The following is a 16,865-nucleotide window of genomic DNA, read 5'->3' as shown; positions in this document are numbered from 1 at the left end:
GCTGTTTTGTGCAGCCCTTGCTTTGTTTGGGTCGCTATCATTCTGGAAATCCAATTATCTTCATACAGTATTCGGGTCGTTGGAAGGAGATGACCATTAATTTGGCAAATTTCCAGAGAAAATACACAATGGCGTCACTCAATGTGACTCAATTGCTAGACACATATTAGATTATCCTGCGCACTAAACGCATTTGTGACAAGAGAGGCGGTACAACGAATTGGGCGAGTACACGTGGCTGCTACAGGTAGCTTGACGATTATGCACGTGCAACACATTCTAACCGTGACATGAAATCAACACCGCTACTGATTAACACCTGTCTCGCTACTGTGTAACACCAGTCTCGCTACTGTTTTACACCTGTCTCAATACTGTTAAACAGATTTCAGTTGTAGTAAAAAATGTCCAAGTTAGGAAAACATGGGCAAATAGTACATTCTCAGGCAAGGGAGATAGCATACAATGCTATCATGTATATGGACAAAAATTGTGCAACCAAGGCAGATTCTCTTTCACAAAATAGCCTTGCTACTGGACTCTCAACGGCAACTTTAAAGCGCATTAAGGCAGAAGGTGGTATGAGTGCGAGTGGACCTACATTTATCAGTTCCACCAAGTTGCGCAAACTCAACACTTGCAGTTACAAACTTGATGATTTCGACCGGTGTGCAGTCCGTCAATTTGTACAAAGTTTATATGGCGTAAAAAAAAAAAATACCCACTCTGGATACGATGTATGATATGGCAAAGTGCCAGTTGAACTACAAGGGTTCTATGGAACGTTTTCGAAAAAATCTCAAAGACATGGGGTTTAGGTGGCGAAAAACGCAGTCAAACCGTAAACTTTTAATGGAACGTAAAGACATTGTTTCCAAGCGTTTGGAATACTTGCGTGCAATAAAGAAATACAGAGAAGAAAATTGAAGCAAGCAAGTGGACAAACGTCCGACAACCGCCAACAGAAAAGATGACATAAAAGCGTGGCTACAAAGGCACAATATCTCATTTGATGAGAAAATGCTTAAAGCCGAACTACTGTTTCTTGCAAAATCCAACAAATCGGGCCCTGTCTACAGAGTAGACACGATGTTGAAGCAACATGGTCATGATGTACTACGTCTCCCTCCATATCACGCAGAACTAAACCCGATTGAGTTAATTTGGGCAAATGTGAAACATTATGTCGCTTCACAAAACTTGCAGTTCACAAAAAGTTCCTTAAGAGTCGCCATAAATGAAAGGATGTCTGAAATCGGTGCAAAAGAATGGTCGGAATGTTGTAAACATGTTAAAACAACTGAAGATGGTTACTGGCAACGCGAAATCGCAGTAGAAAGGGAAATTGACAGACTAGTGACTGACTTAGAACTTGCAAGTGATTCAGGCACCGAGACTGATTCAGAGAGTGATAATTAAAGCATAAATCAGTAAGTCCGCCTAATTTTCCAGCATCGTTGTGTCTTGTATAATAATTGACACATACTATATCAAGTTTTTACTGTTCCCATACTTTGTCATAAAAAAGAGCAATCTTTGGTGAGTTGTCTGTATTTTATATCTTTTAGTCACTGATAAATCTACTGAGTCTGGTACTGAGTAATCCCCAAATCGACAAATTTGTGTACAAAGATATTTCTCACTGACTTATCAATGTCAAAAGGTATCTTCAATTTTCTGTACACAATTTTGGTGACCATAATAAATATATGACACAAATTTGGAGTGAGTGAGTGAGTGAGTTTAGTTTTACGTCGCACTTAGCAACATTCCAGCTATATGGCGACGGTCTGTAAATAATCGAGTCTGGACCAGACAATCCAGTGATCAACAACATGAGCATCGATCTGCGCAATGGGGAACCGATGACATGTGTCAACCAAGTCAGCTAGTCTGACCACCCGATCCCGTTAGTCGCCTCTTACGACAAGCATAGTCACACAAATTTGGAAATATTGTTTGAATACTAACCATTTCTCTGGAACCGGTTATATAAATTTCCAAGACATCTATTCCCGGTCGATCACCAGCGGAATTATGGACGTAAATCAGCCCGTACAGAGACATAGGAACAAAATTATGGGATAAAAATATTTCCCCCTTGCTACTCTGATTTAGCCACCACCATTCAGTAACAGATAACTTTTAACATATTAAAACGTTAAATGAAACACAATTAACTATATGTAGTTATTATCTATTTAATATTTAGTACACAAAAAGTCAACTTTACCCATTTAAACAACACCGCATATTCCTTCGAATGACAAGACTGCAATTTCAGGCATAAGATACTGATATTCCACGTTAACCTTTAGTTAAGACGAAGACAGATAGATGATTGGGGCATTGACAAGCATTTTAGATATTCAACAATTTTGTTTAAAAAAAACCCAGGAAAATGTCATTTGCTTCGTGAAATGGATCATATTTGCTCAGTATATTGTGTTGATTCAATTCGTTGGGATTGTACCTGTTCCCAAATCGAGTGTGCTATAACAATTCATGCGTGAAATGCACGGGGAAAATGAACTTCTCGATATTTATCAGAAAACCTGTCTCCCTTTTGTTTCAAGTGGATCGTTCTGTGGGGCGTTCCCAGGTATGCAAATTGAGGTCATTTGTCAGGTCGTGGATCATCTTATATGTGTTTACCAGTAGTTTTTAGCGTCTTTCGTTTTGTGCTTCTGTAGCAGGGCGTGGAGTCATACCACAGATCACATCCTTACCTTGTCAGTGGGTTGACGGGGTTAACCTCTTTGGTCATATGGACAAGGCGTCCGACTTCGGAACAGCAGGTCCGTCGTTCGAATCCCAGCGTGGCCGCTACACTTCTAACTGAATATCAACTGTAAGGAAATTCCGCGCTTTTTCACCCAGTTAAATCTTTGTAATTATCATCTCGGAGTTTCATCACATACCTGAAAACTTCCTCTATTAATCATCCCATTACTGGTATTCTCAACGCTTTTCACTTTTCTCTTACTCGCAAGCTGATCAAGTCGCTGGCAATACCTGGTATTGACCTACCTTGGGATTCATGCCCTTGTCATGTCCTCAATACCGGAATAAAGTTCTGTAAACTGTAGACAGCGTAATGTCATGTCTACCTGCTAACTCTTTTGCATTACAGTCACACCCTTTTCATAATCATCGTGAACCAGCTTTCTTGGCTCTTGTGCTGACCGATCCACCAGGCCACGCAAAGGAGCCGTCTGCTACACCAGGGGAGATAACTCTTGATGTTATAAGGTTCGTTCATAGGTCTACAAACGGTGCCTCTAACCTACTTCAAAATGTAACACCTATCTTAGAATTCTATAATCAATATTAGGAAACAAACGCTTTCTCAATAATTTCTTGGAAAACTGTACAATATCGTGTATCCATGCATTTCGTTCGACACCCTTACCTTCGTCAGTGTTCATTCAACCTGCACAGAATCAAGTCTCTCGGTACCTGTTGCTCACATGTCATAGAGCCAACATCTAACCGAAGTTTGCAGTTTGGGAGACAGCATTAATCCCTCATTAAAAATAACATGGATTCAGATCATAAGCCTTTGAATATAGTGAAATGGTCGTGGGAGTAGTGGCATTATGTTTGGAAGAGTGTGTGCTATGGAAATTCCAGTGATGAAGTTCCTGTTCTGTATCTGAACATAATGAATATGCATGCTGTCCCAAATGTAGCCCGAACCACATTGCGATGTTCCCGGTCTGCACATCCAGCCCTGACAACCCGGCCCAAAGATCATGTACGGGAAAACTTAAGCCTTCTGTTTCTAAAATATACAATTACGTTTAATTTAACTTGAAAGTTGGAGTCTATTTTCGAATATCTGATTCTTGTTGGCAACGTTTGTTATGCTTACACAAACTGTTCCAGATAACACCAACATTACGGACGCTAAAGTACATTTTACATGCAGATATATCCTTTCTAATGTGTATGAAATATGTATATTAGACCTATTTCAGGATATGCATCTGAGGTCTGGGATAAGTGTCCAAGCTTTATTTGTGATAAACCTGAAATATTACACCTTGAAGCAGCATGACTTGTAACCCGATTGCCTAAATTCTCTTCGAGATACAATTTATAGAAAAAGAAACTGATTGGTTACCATTGAAAGCTACAGGAACACAAATAAAACCCACATTCTATAAATTGTTATCATGCAGGCTCTTAATTACATGATACATTTATTTCCACCTTTTACTGAAACCATTTGTGGACACATGCGTAACAAATCCTAAATTTCGCACTTCAGTTCTCTAAAAGACATTTACTAATGATTCTGCAAGTTTACGGAATGCTCTCATCTCTACAACAAATTGTACAAATTAATTATCGTCGTCTAAGTTATTTGAAAAAAATGAGAAAATTAATAAATATTTTCTATTCGGTGAAAGAAAGACAAATACACTACACACAAAGTTGAGACATTCGTGCACTTCACTCCATGCATATCTTTTTCGTGTAAATTTATCAGAGAGTAAAGCTAGCAGTTATGGTGCTCCGGCGGAAGATGCTAACCATACCTTTTTAAAATATCCCAGACTTGTCAACTGCCCTTTTGATCTGAACAATCAAAAGTCCACTTAGACATTGATACCATTCTTTAAGGCAACCCTGCTCTGTCAAATACTTTTAATGAAAATACCGTTAGTCATCAGCATAATTACATTGAACGAGTGAGTGAGTTTAGTTTCAGACACACTCAGCAATATTTAGCGTACTGAAAATAATTGAGTCTGGCCCAGACAATCCAGGGACCAAAAGTATGAGCGTCGATCTGTGCAACTGGGAACCGATGACACGTGTCAACCAAATTTACAATTTAACGAACCTGACCACCTGATCCCCTTAGTCGCCTCTTACGACAAGCATGGGTTACTGAAGATCGGTGTTCTAACCGGACCTTCACAGGTGACACTGCTTTGTTTAATGATTAATATGTCTCAGTATTGTTATGTCCATTCATATGTGCATTCATTATAGTAATTTTTCTGACGGGAGCGGGCAGTAATGAAATACTTGTGTCTAATCCCTTTTAACATTAAATAAGATATATATGTTCAAACAAAGACAAAAAAATATTTTACAAAAACATGTCCAGAACATTTGAAAACGCTGGGTATTTTTTTTTAAACTGTGCTTTCACAAAATGATTAGCAAGTGTCCTTTAAAAACGTTTCATTCACGTGAATTTGTATTGTTCCACAAGTGGTCATCCCTCATCAGCCCACAATATACTAAATATCAAGCTCTGCGCATATGCGGAAGTGACGTTGTGTTATTGTTTACTTCCGCGAACCTGCAAGTCAGAAACTGTTAACTTTCAAGTTTTTTATGCCACAATCGTTTTAGGATATATCTGCAAATTGCTATCGTGTACTGAATGCATGGGCGTTAAGAGGTAATTTTGTTATTCAATGGAAATCATATATCCAGAGTGTATGTCGATCGCAGCTGGAGCCGTCAATCGAGTTACTGTAAGCTAACGGTAACAATGTCAGTGTAACTGACATAAACAGCAACATATCCAGGTCATTCGCGTTGCCAGTTCAGCTTACAGACCCGTTTTCACTTCGATTTTAATGTGATCATAACAAAATTGTACGTCAGACGGTTGGGCTTGACAGCTATTTTTGCATTATTGTAACAGGATACATATGCAGACATGAATTATTCATCAGTTTACGTTGACAGTCGAAATTCTTTGTCAAGTTTATTTTTGTACAGTGAAGAGAACTTTAATGATTACATACAGTCATACGCCAACTTCGGTATGTGGGAAAGCCTGGCATTGTTTTATACAACCACTGATTGGTTATAAATTTTAATAATGTCCACATGATATTTAACGAGCTGTAATGACCAGTAGTGGACATAATTTGAAACAATGGTTGGATGGACTTATATAGGCTTATATAGGCGTAACCTATATTTGCTTGTTGTAAGATTCTGTGAATTTAATGGTTAGGCATTACAAAATGTGAACCAGTGATGGCCTCATGGATGTAAGTTTGTGCGTTCAGTTTCAAACACAGGTCATTCTTATTCAGACTTCATTATCAGTTTATTGCTATGGCTACAGATTATCCTGATGCAGTTTAGGTATTGCTGGAATATTGTAATGCCAGATCAAGTGCAGTGGAATGCAGTCCCCACCCAGTTTTTGCCAGACTTCTTACATGGTGTATAGGACCGCATCACGGCTCTTGGCTACTTACATGGTAACTGTGGGTTCAGACTGCACCACTTTACCATTTTGGGTGTATTATTTGTATAAACAAACACACACTTTGTATAGTGAAAGTGAAAGTAAGACTTTTTTTTTGTATTTTGGTGTATTGTATGTACAAACAAACACACACTTTGTATAGTGAAAATGAAAGTAAGACTCATGTTTGGTATTTTGGATGCTGGGATAGTGTAGTGGTGAAAATTATTTGTGTGTGTATCATTTACTCTCTTTGTGTACAAGTACAATGTATTAACTTGGTGAAGCCCAGCTTTCATGGTCCTGTAGCATTGTGGTTAAGGTGTTTGCTGATCACACTGAAGACCGGGGTTCAATTTTCCTCATAGGTGGTATGTGTGAAACTATTTCTGGTGTCCCCTGCTGTGATAAGTCTTGAATGTTGCTTCAGGTGGTGTAAAATCAAAGTCACTGGTCATGTCACTTTCTTGTGGTCATTGGTTCTTCTTCTGGCCGACAAGAGTTCAAATCCATCATGGTTACCTGCAATGATGGTGCAGAGGTTGATGTAATGGAATACCGGTACACCTAAACATTCTAACATTATTAAAAATATACACTTTGTTTTGTGTGTCTGTAGTTTTGTGCCTGATGTTTGATCATGTTTCAGTGTTAAAGAAGAATGGGAAACGGGGAATCCAGTCAAACAAACAGCGATGGTGAAGAAAACACATACAATTATCACAAGTCTGTCTTGAAGGAAGGAGCCTCACCTGTCACAAGCAGCAAGCAGCGACTGACTGCATCACTGAAAAATGACCTACCAGAATATACACCTGAAACAGGATCAAGGCCGGAAGGGTCCACTTTCGGGGGAGATACAAGTCAAGAAGATTTCACTTCAAGACAAGGAGCTCCTCACTTGCCTGAGACTCCCGAATCAAGCAATGAAAGTTTTGTTGATGCTAACGAGGATTTAAGCGATGATGAAAGTAATGGCAAAGAAGACAGCTGCTTAAAATCATGTGATTCAAGTCTGTCCCCCTCGGCATCCTGTTCTGGGTCCATGGACAGGTCATCAGGATCCTATTCATCACACTCAAGTTGGACAAGCTCAGATCAAACAATCAACCGTTCTAGTAGTTCCAGCTCAAGCCTTCCGAACAGGATCCGCATCATTGACACATCTGAGAGTGAAGGTAATACCCTAAAGTCAGCTCATAGCACACAATGTTTCAAAATGTTTTGTAATCTGCCTTTATTTGCCCACAAGGCAGATGTCAAGCCTATGTCCACATCATGCCAAAATACATGAAAAGATGATACTTGTTACCCTGTCTTGCACTTAATAACACAAGGATTTGTGTCTTGGACTATGTATACATATCCTGTATATGAGTGACCTTTCCATGCTATATCAAACCAGCAGTACAAGCTGCTGTTGTGATCGGTCAGTCTTGTGATCATAGTACATGATACTTATATTACAAATATGATAGTTTTATTGATACCATTACAGATTGCAACAGGTTTGCCATTATTTACAGGCTGAAATGATATCAACCAAATATGGCTGTCATTTCTTCACTCTTCACTGTCTGACATGACTTGTTTGACTAGTATGAGTGGCAGTTTTAGTTTTTAGAAGTTAGGTCATATAATACTGCACAAACTTGGATAACAGTTTCTTTAGTTTGTGAATTTTACATTCTGATACAGATTCTTGTACCATTGTCAAGCAGGAATAATTCTAAATCTGTGTCGAAATGCCGTACTCACGAAATAGAAAAGTTCGTATCCATAAATTTTGTTCAGTATTGCATGTTGCAACTTCTAAAATCAGATTCTTGTACCAAAATCTGGCAGGAATCAGTCCATATCTATATCAAAATGTTGGACTCACAAAATAAAGAGGTTTTTCATGAAGTTCAATGTTTTACTTTACTGACATCTATTTCAATATGTAAGGCAATCATAAATCGCAAAGAACAATGAGACATAGTTTATGTTATGGTAAACTATTGTCCTAAATGATATTTATTTGCACCATTTCTGTAGAAATCTGTTAATAATGTTATGGCTGTGTTTCTTTGCAAATCAAATGAAGTTAATTACCATGGGTACCTGTTTGTTCTTCCAGAATCTTGTATTTCTGAATATGTATCATGCTGATATTTGATTCATTACAGGTGACGATGTGGATATAATCACCATGAAAAAGCACACCTCACAAGCAGCAACCCCAGCCTCAAGTAACCATGGTGACAAGAAGCATCTCCCAAGACCCATCCCTGTTCATCGGATCACCACTGGATCTGAAACCATGAGCAGGTCTGATGACACGTCTGCTTCAAATAAGCAGGTGAAAAGGAAAGCAGACGATATGGATCCTGAGTCTGATCCAGAAGAGAATCCGACCATGACTGTTCCAGTGAGGAAGTCTGGTGGAGTGAACAGACTATGGGCCAGACGAAAAGAGCTTCGTGACATGGTGCTTGGTCCTCAGATGCCCAAAAAGACTGTGTCTGCTCAGCAAACTTCAGAAGAGCCTGAAGATGATGAGGAAATGGTTGTGGCAACAACTAGTGCTGCTGATCATAACTCAGATGAGGATCAAAGAAACAAATTTGAACACTCAAATACTTCCCCATTCACAAACTTCCGATTTCAGCCATCCTCTTCCAGTGCTGGTGCCGAGCTGAGTGCCAGCGCTGAGACACCCAAAGAGAGAACTGTAGTTCCTGAAGATGACCCCAAGTCATCTCCACTGACCAAACAAGGAATGAAAAGGGCAAACCCTGATGCTGACCCATCCTCAGGAAGCGTTGGAAAGGAATCTTCAAGTGCAATTAAACCCCTGTCACAGAAGTTCGACATGTTTGAGAGGACTCCTGGCACTAGTAGTGGTACCGTGGAACAGATAACAACCCGAGTTCTAGCCCAAAGGGGGAACTCTGGTCAGTCTGCAGGACCTTCAGAAACTTCCGCTGGAGGTTCTGTCGGAGGTTCCAGGAATGGCAAGACCAATGGCGCTGCAGAAACTAGCAGATCAAGTTTACTTCAGGACAGGATGACTGATCCTAATCATCACTGGACATCCCAACTCCCAAGGGTTAATACCTCAGCAGAACAACGATTTCAAGCCAGTTCAAGAACCAGCGTGGAACCGTCCACTTCGGACTGGCATACAACCACGCTCAAAAACAAGGGAGATAAGTTCTCCTTCCTCCTAGCAGATGAGACCAATGTGCATATATGTTATGATGACATCACTGCATTACGAACTGATGCCTTGATCAATCCCACTGATGGACAGCTAACTCATGTGAACGAAACTGCCCGTGCTGTTGCCATGGCAGCAGGACCTCTAATGATTGAACAGTGTCGTTTTTTTCTGCGCCAGCATGGAGGGCCGTTAGAAACAACTGAAGTGGTAGAAACATATGCATCGGGATCACTCAGTGGTCGGGTTGGTCACATTGTTCAGTTGGCCATGCCTATGTACCAGTCAGCCAATGAGAAGGAATCAACAAACAAGTTGCTGAAGTCATATCTTAACTGTCTCAACCATGTCAACGACAAGCTTGGCCTTCAGTCTGCCACATTTCCTTGTATTGGTGCAGGTAAGAAACCACTTGGTCACCAATATTTGTTTGTTTGATACTCACACAGCAATATTCCAGCAATGTGACGGTGGTCTGTAAATAACTTTCTGGACCAGACAATCCAGTGATAAACCTATCCAAGTGGGATTCGATGACATGTGTAAACCCTGATGTGGAAAATTAATTTATTTATTTTATTTTAATCTGGTAGCCTTTGTTAATTTTGGTTATACAAATGATTGGAGTAGCCAATGCTTAAGGAACACAAAAAGGCCTCATTTCCAACCATTTTGCCCACTTTTACAAGTAATGCACAAATGAAAAAAAAAGTGAAAAAAATCAGGAGAACTGTGTTGGATTCTAACAAACTGTTTACATGCTCTGCTGTATTGTAATTGTGACAGTTGGTCTCTTCAAGCTGACTGACCTGTTCTGAATTCTTCTAGTCTGGAACTAGATTCTGGGTCTGTTTCCCAAAGCCGTCATCATGCTACAACCATCTTAAGTTCATGTTTAATTTTGGAGGCTCTGATCTCCTTTGTGGTATTAAGGAATGTACACCTGGTCACCTGTAGTGTTTGTTTACATGACCTATGACAAGTAAGAAAATGTCTGTGTGGCCCAACTGGATCATCATGATTTCAGGAATCTACACAAAATTATTTTAGAAATGTTGCTTTTTTCATGTGAATGAATGTTAAACGTTCATTTCAACAGTTACATGTGTCATACAGGTCGTTTTGTAAGCTTGTTTTGGGATACAATGACATGAATCAACAAAGTCATCGAACCTGACATTCGGATTGTGTTTGTCACCTCTTACAACATGTACAAGTATGGCTTCCTGAAACACTATGTTTACCTGGGTCTTTATAGGTATTATATGACAGTATATTTGTATGATACAGTTCAAGATTCACCTTTGAACCACACAGCCTTTCTCCTAGTAAAATTTTGTCTTGTTTATTAGCTCATCAACAGTGAGTAGCATATTGATAATTTACAAAAAAGAAAGCTTCAGAGTTTGGAGTGAAAGTCAAAAAGAGTTTATTTGTAAGGGCCAAGGGACCATATGCAAGACATAACATTAAACATATTTAACAAGAATATACAAATGACGTTTAAAGTGTTTATAAATACATATTTCTTTTTATATAGACATGGTAAATGTAATACTGGACACATTTGATTAGAGTCCCCGGAGATGTACATAATACATTTCTCAATGTATGGGTAGATTGGAATTTTCAAAAGTATTCCAGAAGAAACGTTGCCCTCAAATCATTATACAAGTGACAGATTGGAGTGACATGATCATACTCATACTCCATAGAGGTGTTGCAAATAAGACAGAAACTAACCAGGTTTGATTTATTGCCAACTACCTTCATTATAATGTAGTGGCAAGAGATTGCATTTAAGCTTTTGTATGTAGAGCCCACCCTATTTTGTTATATGATATACAGGTATATTTCTGGTTCAAATATGGATTTATATTCTCTATATATCACATATCTAGAGCTGTTATTCAAAGTGGAAGTCAGATCTGAAGAAAATTCATTGATCGGTATTTTTTTAAAAATTGTATGAAAGAAAATTCATCACCAACACATTGTTTGATCCAGAAAGTAATTATATCCAAAACCATGAGAAAACAAAATATTTTTAATGAACAATACCCAGCTCTTCAAATTTTCAAAGCTTGTAGCAACACTTACAAACCAGATATGTTTGGGATGATAAAAATAGGTGAAGGTAGGAGGGTTAGGGTGAATGAAGGCGTATCACCAAAAACACATATTTAGGGATGATCATCAGATGTTAATAATGATTGTTTTTATCCTACAGGTTCCTTCCCACAAGATACCTGTATCAATGTGTTCTTTGAGGCTCTGCTTGTTCACTTAGCAGAACGGAAGACCTCAAGCCTGAAGGTGGTCAAGTTTGTTTTGAACAATGAACATTTAGGGAATTTTGCCATTGCAATGATTCAAGCCCATCTGGAGAGAATAATTATTGAGGGAATTGACACTTTGACGGCTGAGGCGATGAACAGTTACTATGGCAACAGTAGATTTGAGTGTTGTCAGAATGACATCAATGACCGTCTTGGACGCCAGATGGAGGTGGACTCACCCAAAAAAATGTTTCGTGGACCACCGGTGAAGAGGCCACGCCTTTGAGAGAAGGCATCAAGTCACATTGTGTTCATGTTGTATATTGGAAACATATCTGACGTAGCTCTTAGAACCATGGGCCTTAACTCTTACTATCAGCAGGTTTTCAAATTCTTTGGCTCCAGTTAAAACTTAAATGTAGTTTGTTAAGAAACCAAGTATATTAAATAATCAGCAAAAAATAATCTGATTGGCTTGGTGCAAGCAATATGATGTATACAATATTTTATAGTATTAATTATGTTTAATGTGTTATCACGGATTGTTTCTGTCTGGGTGTTATCAGATGTAAACGAAATATAATTCAATCTAGAGAAAATAGTTAATAGTGTATTGTGGTGTTCAAATGGGGAATTCTAAACAAGCATGTCCAAATACTGTTTTTTGGTTTTAATGAATGCTTTGGTTTTACTTTTGTAAGGTGTGATCCTCTCTTTGTAAACATGCCAAAAGACCTTTTTTAAAGTTTGATCTATGTTTTGTTTGAATGATGTATGTATGTTATATGATGTATGTGAGCAGTGATTATGTGGACATGTTGTGTGGTTGATATTTGGGCTGGAGTTGGCAGCAAATGCATGCAGAATTTACCAGTTTATATTATTAAGACTTAAATGATTATTCATGTATTACATTATGATGGTTGTATTTTCTTTGTTTAGATTCCTGCATTAATCACTATTAATCATTATCGTTGAATCAGGAGTTGTGTGCCCTTGATTGTGAATTGTGGTTGTCTCCCTTTGATTAGGTTGAGTATTTAGATTATTTTAGGGTAAGTTGCCTCTTGCCAAAAATATCTACATATCCACATATCCAACAAGTTAGAGAATATGACACCCACCCCAAAGTCAATAAAGCATGAAAGGAAAAGTAATCAACAGTTTTTGATAATGGAAGATCTCAAAGATGTACAGTTTTGTACTTTTGTGTTCTTTTACGTCAGTATCTGTTACACGGTGGAGTCAGGTAAGTGTAAAAGTTGTATTTCATGTATGCAGGATATGGGTAAATGGGATCATCTTTCTAGTGTATAAGGTCAGGACAAAATGTTTCAAATTTAAATTTGTGGTGTGTCTTCCAGTGGAAAGAACATCTGCCTTGAAGGTGGATAGTCAGTGATTCAATCTCATACCTGTGTCATACCTAACAGCAGTATGACACAGTACTTGATGACAAGTAATGATCCTGGTCTGCATTCCCAGGATGCATTTATGACTCGGGCCTGATATTTTTATGTAACTCCCTTTGCTTGGTCCACATTCTCACAGTAGCCAGTGAGAAGAGCCACTGTTACAAATGAGCTTGCTGATGCCTACAAAGATAGCGGTTGCTGCAAAGCGAAGGTTTGTTCATTGTGATTTGAGGGAAATTATTCATTCAAATTCAGACTGACAGGTCTGAAACTTTAAAAAAGTACTAGCATATGCAAGTACTTCAACTACTTTCGGAGTACCTCTGCATAATTGGTGTTGCCAAGTTTAATTGGTTCAATAATTTAGGAAGTGAAAGTGAGGTATGATTGGTATGTTCAACTTCTCAGTGTAGAAACCTGATTGGATAAATGCCAACCAAGGGAGGTAATAAATACATCGGTCCAACCAGTAGATGCATTCAGAGTGTTGATGAGACATATCAGAACCTATACCCAGGCTCCCTGACTTTGACCAGTTGATTTAGTTAACATGTCATCATCCAAGATGCTTAGTTCGATGCTCGCTGAAGTGTATGTGCGTGTGTGCTTGCAAGGGTATTATTTTCATGCATACATACACCATTTGCCTCACACATAAACTTTGTTTTCCGATTGGCTGAATATTCCTTTATTATTTTCAATGTACCCCACTTATGTACCCCACTCAGAATGCCGAACTCATTCGGTACTTCATGGTAGTGATTCTTTACCTCATAATTATAACACTAAATCACGTGTGATGTACGGAAATTACCAATGTTTTCCAAATGCTGATCAATGGAAGGAAGGTAACTTACAGTTTTTGTTGTTGTTGTCTGCAAAGTCTAGCAATAGCTACAAAAAGATATATACCTGTGCTTCAAACAGTTCAAAGTTAACATTGAGGTGTTCGGAAAGATAAACATGTTGTTCACTGGTCACTGGGGCCCATGGGTTATGTTCCCCTTTAGGTTCAGGAACATAAACAAACATTAAGGGTACATCAGCTTATAATGTATCATATGTATTTTTCACATTCAGTAACATATAAACCATATCATTAGTCCCTGGTAATAGTTAGGGCATGCATTTATATTACTAGCATGTGTGGCTGTTTCCTGTTTTGTTATGCTGTGCTGTAGATTTTACCTGTATGTTGAATGTGCTGAGATGTGATGGTCAAAATCACTTTTTATTTGTTTCTGAGTGATTGTTAATGATCGTTATTATATTATATGTAAAGGGTCTTTATTCAAGTTTCTGTTGTGTTTATTCTGTTTGTTTCATTATTAACCTGTAAATGTACTGACAAGCTGGATGAAGAGATGCAATGCATTTTCACTAAATGCAGCTATCTTTATATGGTTGTTTTATGAAGGGATATAAAAAAGTTCTAACAAATGTACTGAAAAAGTATGATGAAAATTTGAAAGTAATAGTACAACTAGTTAAACAAGAATTTTTATTTTGTTGAGTTTTTGTTTGCTTGAGTTTCCCCATTCCATTGAGTAAACATGAGACAGTGTTCAGGGTAAGGCAGACACCTGCGTTTTTCCTGCAAAAAAAATTGATGTAGACACAAGAAAGATATTTTGTGTGCATTGTTTTGGATGCATAGATTCTGAGCTACTTAATTTTGAAAGGTACCTTAAAACAGCAACAAATGAAAACAAAATTTTGAAATTCTGGATTGTAATGAAAATTTCACGTGAATGTGATCTGGACTACATAATATAATTGTATTTCAGCATGCACTCTGACAAAGCCTACCGCAAACACTGCTTAGACAATTCTAACTACCACACACTTGTGAGGATGTGAGTTAGAATTGGTTCCAGCAACCCAGGCTGGCAAGAGTCAACTAACGGGATTGGGATGTCGGACTTGCTGACAGGTTATTGTATTCCATTTGTACAGATTCATACTCATGGTGTTGATCACTGGATCGTCTGGCCCAGACTCTATTTTATAGACCTTCTTCATATACCAGGAATATTGCTAAGTGCGTCATCTGGTGTTATTTTTGGAACATTATTTCTTACCTACCTGTTAACACAGGCTTACAACAGTATGATCGCTTTGTGAAAGAGGGTCCAGTATTGTCCTGTTGAATCCATGCTTCCTTCACCTTTGGTCACAAAGTAACTAGTGATGCTACCAACCTGACTGGTTCAGAGTGGACATGGGGTAACAGATATCTCACAGAACATTCCAGGAAAATTGGGATGTACAAGGGTGGAGAAAAAGATATCTCACAGAACATTCCAGAAAAATTGGGATGTACAAGGGTGAAGAAAAAGTTTCTAATTATAACAATAAGTATTCAGGGAGAAACTTTATTTTGATTTCTTGTCCTTAAGACTTCGTACAGAATCCCATCTTTCTCCCAAGGTTTCCTGACCAAGCAGACCACTTGAACAGAACACCTGAAAACCAACACTCCACCTCTTGAATGACCTTAATGGTATTGTCAAAACATTGTCCACTTAGAGGCTAATCTGTGAGGGACAAATGACCAGTTTGAAAGTTCCTTTTATATGTCACAACAGTACCATAAGATGAGCTATCTTCACCATAAACAGATTTCATCTGCTCGTGAATCTTTTGGGTAGTGCAAACCTCCAAGTTCAAAAACTTGATAACACTGCAAAAATCAAACTTCTCCACACTTTTGTGTGTAGGATAGCCTAGCACAAAGTTGAATAAAGTGAAGTAAATAGTTTGATCCATTAAATGAATATGGAACACTGATGTTTCCCTCAAATTTTCAACATGATTTCTCAGTACATTCATGGCGATAATTACAACTTTATCCCTTTGTAAAATAGACAGTATCAAGATAGTTGCATTTACTGAAACTGCATTGCATCTCTATATCCAGCTTCTCATTACATTAGGTTAATCTTTACATGTCCAACTTGTTGTCAATAAAACCATGACTTTGTTGAAATGGGGTCTATGTATTAGTACATCTTCAAGTTTGCTGAAATTGAACCTGGTTACTGAATTTAAAGAATATAATCTGTATTTTAACTTTGAAATCGGTTGTTGTAAATAATTTATTTATCTAAGGTTTCCTGTTCTGACAAGATAATAAGTAGTAAGACTTCCATACAGTAGTAAGATGTTTATGTAACTGTTGGCAGCTTCATTATCTGAGTGTAACATGTGACATGTATCTGAGAAAATATATTATCCTCTCGTAATAACAACCTCATTCTCTTGTCAAGAAGAATAAAATATGTATCATTCATGATTTACTATGTTTTGGACTAACTTCAAATTGACTAGGTACAGGCAACAGAAATGCTTCTGTCACAGTGCATTGCCTGTGACAGCTGGCTTCACCAAATATTGATGCACTTGATTTGCAGTTAGTTTTGCAGACGTTGCCCAGCTTTCTTGGCAGCTGCAAATGAGAATAAGGATTGCAAACATTCTCTTTGGATCTCTTCCTGTTATTTGACTGTGATTAGAATAAGTGGGATTCTCTTGTTATTGATAACGAATTAGTCAAAGGCCCTCACCACAGAGTTATGTCCTCTGAGCACGGGTCATGATCTCTTCTCCTGTATTTTAGGACTGATTAAGATCCTTGGTTTTATCATACTGTTGGATAGTGTTCCCAGCAGGATAAAGCAAACAGATATTTTTGGTATCCATTGGGGTCATATACGGATATCAATGCAAATTAGAGAGGT

The 16,865-nt window shown here is 38.2% G+C and overlaps 1 protein-coding gene across 1 annotated transcript; it reads left to right on the top strand.

Moving 5' to 3' along the window:
* The first annotated feature begins 5,296 nt into the window (after window positions 1–5,296).
* Window positions 5,297–16,404, top strand: LOC137268450 (serine-rich adhesin for platelets-like). The gene is made up of 4 exons (XM_067803016.1): window positions 5,297–5,422; window positions 6,879–7,407; window positions 8,398–9,831; window positions 11,662–16,404. Exons 2-4 carry the CDS (start codon window positions 6,891–6,893, stop codon window positions 11,994–11,996), a joined length of 2,286 nt encoding a protein of 761 aa, XP_067659117.1. The 5' UTR covers window positions 5,297–5,422; window positions 6,879–6,890; the 3' UTR covers window positions 11,997–16,404.
* The last annotated feature ends 461 nt before the right edge of the window (window positions 16,405–16,865 follow it).

This window comes from Haliotis asinina, chromosome 16 (genome assembly GCF_037392515.1).
Source record: "Haliotis asinina isolate JCU_RB_2024 chromosome 16, JCU_Hal_asi_v2, whole genome shotgun sequence".
NCBI lineage: Eukaryota > Metazoa > Mollusca > Gastropoda > Lepetellida > Haliotidae > Haliotis > Haliotis asinina.
Note: the sequence above shows the minus strand (reverse complement) of the source record. Positions and strands in the feature narration are given on the sequence as shown.

Bases quoted from the DNA above. Each gene is read 5' to 3' on its own strand.
- LOC137268450 (XM_067803016.1), top strand. From the start codon at position 6,891: ATGGGAAACGGGGAATCCAGTCAAACAAACAGCGATGGTGAAGAAAAC. The intron at 7,408-8,397 runs GTAATACCCTAA...GATTCATTACAG, and splicing joins TGACACATCTGAGAGTGAAG to GTGACGATGTGGATATAATC. The intron at 9,832-11,661 runs GTAAGAAACCAC...TTTATCCTACAG, and splicing joins ATTTCCTTGTATTGGTGCAG to GTTCCTTCCCACAAGATACC.